Here is a 6,072-nt window from a genome sequence, read left to right on the forward strand (position 1 = left end):
GAAGAGTCCGCCGCATCAGAGTCCCTCATGATGCGGTAAGGGCTGATTACTGTGGAGGGCGCTCTGGTACTTCACAGGCTCCGTTTGAGGCTGAGCATTTATAGAACCCCAAGGAAGCGTACTCGGACCATGGCTCTTTGTTTTCTTTTATTCAACTAATTTATTAAGCACGTGGGATAGTAACTGGATGTAAAATCTCAAATCAATATAGAAATCACTAACGAAGAAAACAACGGAAGGATCAACCCTTCAACTTTATTGCAAAAAATTTTCATAAACATCTTCCTCGGACACCCTATCTCGATTGCCATGCACCTTAGCTAGCCGTTCGTCGGCCAGCTTCTGCATTTGCCGCAACAGATTCGAATGTGGCTCAATCAGCAGTTGAAAATCAGCATACGACAGCTTGTAAACTTCGCACGCCTCCAGCGCGATCACACTAGCCGTCCGCTTCTGGTCCTTTTGCAGCAACGAAATTTCCCCAAAGTGAGCTCCGTCCGTCAAGTGGCCCAGTTCCTTACCACCAACCGAATAGACAGCCGCCGTTCCACTGGCAATGAAGAACATCGCATCACCGAACGTGTTAGCCTGAATAATAACGTCATTTTCCAGGAAGGCTTCCAGCTTCAAGCGATCAACTATGTCCTCGATCAGAGCATGGGGCAAATTTCGAAACAGTTCCACATTTTTCACCAAATGTTGACACGTTTCCATTCGGATGCTTCGCCGCAGGTTGCTGGAAATCGTATTCTGGATCGCTTCCTCATCGTAGTATCGCATCTTGTAGCGGTTGGAAAAGTGACGCAGCATTTTGTCCTTCGATTCCGGACCCAGATTCTTCCGATGGGCGAGAGCCTTCAACTCGTTGACGATTTCATCATACTTTGTTTCACTCAAATCATGTGCAATTATCATTCGAATCATTTCCATCAGTATGTAGGTCAACCAAACCCATCCGGCAATCATTACGTACATGGTCATTACATTGCTCGTTGCTTGTGGTCCGCTCATTTCCACGTGACTAGACAACAGTGCTACCTGGATCGAATCCATCATCGACCGAATGTACACCTCCAGCAGTGTCTCGTTCCGATAGTTGTCGTCCAGCTTCGTAAGAAGATAACGGTAATCCATAGACCAGGCCAGCGGCGTTTCTGATGTTCTTAAAAATCGCCGAAAACTCTCCAGGTCCCCTTCGGTTACCGTCGCACGCTGTCGGTTTACCAGATAGTCGTCTCCAACGTTCTGCCGGTATCGCATCCAATACATGTCGACGAGAAAATTTCCAATCAAATACCCAGTTTCGTTCCACTGCGGAAGTTCTTCCTCACTGGAGGAATAATAGACTAACATCGGTATGATGATCACAATACAGGACGTCCAATGTAGGACATAAATGGTCGCAATGACTAGGTGCATAATTTTAATTTTGTTCGCACTTGCTTGGAAGAACTTCGGGATGACTTCAAAGTAGCGGTTGATGTCCCGAAAACGGAAGATGTGTATGACGTACAGACAAATTACCGAAACCAGATAGAACAGCTGTTCCGATTGATAGTAGCATTCGTCGAATTTGTACAGTAGAAGAATGTAAGGTAAAACACCGAGCAATTCGTAAATGGCTCGGAAACTTGTTAGGTAATTCCATATAATTCGGCGAGGCTCGAGTACTATCTCCTTAGAACTTTCCACCACAAATCCGGTAACAAACTTCATAATCACTTCGGCAGCCAAGATCGTACATAGAATGACATCAAATTTAATAATCACCGGGAAATGGTCAACATTGATACAGATCAGGTAGCTAATCATAAACGAGAGCAGCAGAAGGTGTACCAGCGAAACGGCAAACATCACCATATCCCAGTACTTCCGGAACAGACTGAACGGATGAATTATGCAGGCGGGATAGTTCTGAATCAGCCGCTTGTTTTCGTTGGCAATCCGGGCAAAGCTCTTGAAGTAGGTTCCCGTGTCCGGATGCTCCGGCGATAGTAGCACCAGCTCGCGCAAGCGACGCTTGATCCGTGCCCATAGCGAAGTTTTTGGATCAATCGGCGGTAGGCTGGTCCAAGTCAGAATAGGTAGCAGCCCTGGTTGGCCATTAAGATTACAATTATGATCCTCGGGAACGCTACTCATCATCACTGCAGCAAACCGTCGTCGAAAATTGACAATTACTTTTTTTCTGCACCAGCCACGATTTGGCATGGCATGCTGTGATAGTTAGCCATTCCTTGTGCTGACAGCTGCTTTCCTTAACCTTTCCCGTGGCATTACATTTCAACATAAGTAAATGGATTCTCATTATCTTTCCCATTCGGGAAAGCCCCTTTCGCGAGTTAAATTATAAAGCACCGTGAAAGGTTTCACTCAATCCATCATCCGGCATCGAAAGTGAAATTGAGCTTGACACCACATATTAGCTTTCAGAAGGCGTTTTACAACGGAAAGTAAATTCCTATTATGAGACCCATAACAAATAACTAACAGCAAACGATCGTTGGTTGGTCGCTTGAACCGTTCGTTGTTTCAGGAACACGATGATGACCCGATTTCATCACCAGCCAGCAGAGCCGCCGCTCGCGGTATAACGTGATTGACCCTGCCGACTGACTGGGTAAACATGCGCGGTGGCCTTTAGCCCGCGCTTCGCGGTCAGTCAGATCCGCCGACTAAAATTTGCCTCGTCGGAAACGAAAAACCTATTATTGTCGTATTTTAAACACCAACGAGCGAACTAGCAGGAGATGAACCAGCACCAGCTGAATCTTCTAGCTGAATGGGGAATTTAATTCCAAGAGCAGATAGAAAGCCTCCACTTAACCTCTGTACGGTGGAAGACATTATTTCCGACTTTCCATATACTCAAGGAACGGCTAAGCCGTTTGATGAACGGCGGAGCTTTCGACGGAGCTACTTAGGCATTGCAAAGTAAACAGGCTGCTATCTTAATAGTATAGATTATTTCCGTTTTAAAAACGTTTTGCTTTATACAAAAGCAATAAACGTTAATTTGTTGCGCTGCTAACTTTGTTGCTAAGCTTATTAGTGGTGAATTATTCCAGTTTTTCTGCATATTTTCTTTATTGTCAACAATGTAACAACTTTATCGGTTCAATGAACTTTTCCTCTTATGTTAATTTCATTCAATATTTCGGCTCGGACACTCGGTTCGTAAATACAGAATATTCCAATGCAAATGTTCTGCCTTTCTAGGACACCGTTTATTTTAAATATTCATAACCGCAGAAGAACATTTTTTAGATAAAAGTATAAGATTTTTTTTAGAAAGCCACCGCCACAGATGTTCTGGCGATAATAAAGCAGACGAATTGACTAGATTTATTGAAGATCGTGCCTCGCGTGTTGATATCCTCTCGGTTCATTGCACCTTGTAGCGCTATGTTGAACAGCAGGCATGAAAGACCATCACATGGACGAAGCCCTCTGTGTGATTCGAATGAACTTGACAATCCGAACACAGCACTGTGTCCCATCCTTCGTAGATTTAATCAGTTTGGTGAGCTTCCTAGGGAAGCTGTTCTCGTCCATGGTTTTTCATAGCTGTTTCCGGTCGATGGTATCATATGCGGCTTTGAAATCAACGAAGAAATGGTGCGTCGGTATTCACGGCCCTTTTGGAGGATCATTCGCAGTGTAAATATTTGATCCATTGTAGACCGACCTTCGACGAAGCCGGCTTGATAAGTTCCCACAAATCTGTTCGCAATTGGCGATAGTCGGCGGAAAATGATTTGGGACAGCAATTTATAGGCGGCATTGAGAACCGTGATCGCTCGATAGTTCTCACAGTCCAACTTGTCGCCCTTTTTAAAAATCGGGCAGATAATCTCATCTTTCCACTCTTCCGGTAGCTGTTCCGTATCCCAAAATCTTACAATTAGCCTGTGCATACAAACGACCAGCGTTTCTGGTCCCATTTTAAAAAGCTCCGCTCCGATGCCATCTTTTCCAGCTGACCTGTTGTTCTTTAGCTGCATGATGGCCTCCTTAACTTCGCCTATCGTTGGGACTGGCACCTCTTCCCCGTTTGTTGCACCGTCGAAATCGCTTTTCCCGCCGCCATGGTTCTGCACCTGGGCGCCATTCAGGTGTTCGTCGAAGTGCTGCTTCCGCCTATCGATCAGCTCACGATCGTCCGTCAGATCCGTTTAGTTTCTGGTAAAACTTTCGCGTTTCTTGAGAACGATTCAGCCGCTCACTCTGCATATTCCTGCTCTTCCAGGAAGCGCATTTTCTCCCGAAAGATTTGGTTTCGCAGGATCTTCTTCTGTTTGTGTCTTTCTACGTTCTGACGTGTGGCACTACGCATGTTGGTCGTCCGCGCAGCGTTCTCCTCATCCATCACCCTCTTACATTCATCGTCAAACCAATCGTTGCGTTGATTCCGGGCCACATGCCCGATGGAGCTCTCCGCTACACTGCTGATGGCTGTTTTGATGGTGTTCCAACAGTCCTCGAAAGGGGCTTCGTCCAGCTCGTCCTCTTCCGGCAGCGTCGAGTGAATGCGCGTAGTATGCGGCGACGTTTGGCTGCTTCAGCCGCGCGAAATCTAATCGAGGCGGTACCGAATGTCGTTCACAACGGAGAGTCTTGGGCGCATCTTAACCATCACTAGGTAGTGGTCCGAGTCATCGTTAGCGCTTCGATAGGATCTGATGTCAGTAATATCTAACAAGTGTCGACCGTCGATCAAAACGTGGTCGATCTGTGATTCTGTCTGATTTGGTGACCTCCAGGTGTACTTGTGTAGGATTCAGTGTTGGAAAAACATCCTACATACGGCCATATTCTTGGAGACGGCAAAGTCGATACGTCTTAGGGCCATTTCATTGGACCGCTGGTGTGCGCTGAACCTTCCAATCACCGATTTGTATTCCTCCTCCTGGCCGACCTGAGCATTGAAATCCCCGATGACGATCTTGATATCATGTTTTGGGCAGCGGTCGTATTCACTCTCCAACTGCGCGTAGAATTCATCCTTGTGGTGAGGTGAGGGCTGTGCACGTTGATGATGCTTATATTGAAGAATCGGCCCTTGATTCTCACCCTGCATATTCGAGGATCACCACCCAATCACCCGTTTCCGCATCTCGCCCATCACTAGGAAAGCTGTACCCAGCTCGTATGTGTTGCTGCAGCTCTGGTAGATGGTATGTCCATCTCTGAACGTACGTACCGTTGAGCTCTTCCAGCACACCTCCTGCATCGCTACAACGTCCAACTTGCGGCTCTTCAATACGTCGAAGAGCACTCGAGTGCTCCCTTGGAAGTTGAGAGATCGGCAGTTCCACGTCCCGAGTTTCCAATTCATAGTCATTTTTCGTCGCGTGGATCTATTCCGATTGTTCCAGTATGAATTTCCAGTAAGTGGTGGCGACTTGCAACGCGTAATACACCAACGCCTGTTTCGCCGGAGGGCCTCCTTCCCTGTCGGCATACGACCTTGGCTTCCACCGGGGTTGATTACCCGATCTCCATCAAGGTTGCTCGTATCCCACCTGGAACCACGACGAGGTAGGGATACGAGTTGCTGAATAAGAGGCTATGAACCACTGTAGGGTCTATTTTATGCCTACAACTACACAAGGCACCGACGGCATCAGGCATTGTGGCATCAGTGTTTCAGCCTGTTTCTATTTTGAGCCTACCCTCTGTTCTCTGCATCCTAGGGGGTAAAGCATCACTAATTCTTACCGATATACACTACTATAGTTGCACATTCGTTTTGTTGCTCCTCTCTTATTTCCATTTTCTTTTGAATTTTTAAAGAACTTGGTGGGAAATTACAATGACTGTCCACCGTCCGGCAAATCTCGTTCCACCTGGTCTAACCATTTTGCACGCTGCGCCCCGGGTATTTGCAGACAGTTGTCCGGCATTCTTGCAACATGTCCTGCCCATCGTATTCGTGCAGCTTTTGCCACCTTAGTTTAGTTGGAATAGTTTACTTTAATGAGAAGTGTATTAAAATGGATGATTTGCTTTACTGCTGTTATGCTGCCAATAAGAACTCACATTTTTCACTTTAACGGCAGACAGAAATTT

At 46.4% G+C, this 6,072-nt stretch overlaps 1 protein-coding gene across 1 annotated transcript; it reads right to left on the reverse strand.

Moving 5' to 3' along the window:
• Positions 1 to 255: 255 nt before the first annotated feature.
• Positions 256 to 2,142, reverse strand: LOC128740938 (potassium/sodium hyperpolarization-activated cyclic nucleotide-gated channel 4-like). The gene has a single exon (XM_053836515.1). It carries the CDS (start codon positions 2,140 to 2,142, stop codon positions 256 to 258), a length of 1,887 nt encoding a protein of 628 aa, XP_053692490.1.
• Between the last annotated feature and the right edge of the window lie 3,930 nt (positions 2,143 to 6,072).

The sequence above is a fragment of the Sabethes cyaneus genome, chromosome 3 (genome assembly GCF_943734655.1).
Source record: "Sabethes cyaneus chromosome 3, idSabCyanKW18_F2, whole genome shotgun sequence".
NCBI classification, from domain to species: Eukaryota; Metazoa; Arthropoda; class Insecta; order Diptera; family Culicidae; genus Sabethes; species Sabethes cyaneus.

What these genes read in the sequence shown, in the direction of transcription:
- LOC128740938 (XM_053836515.1), bottom strand. Translation starts at nt 2,142, where the DNA reads ATGAGTAGCGTTCCCGAGGATCATAATTGTAATCTTAATGGCCAACCA.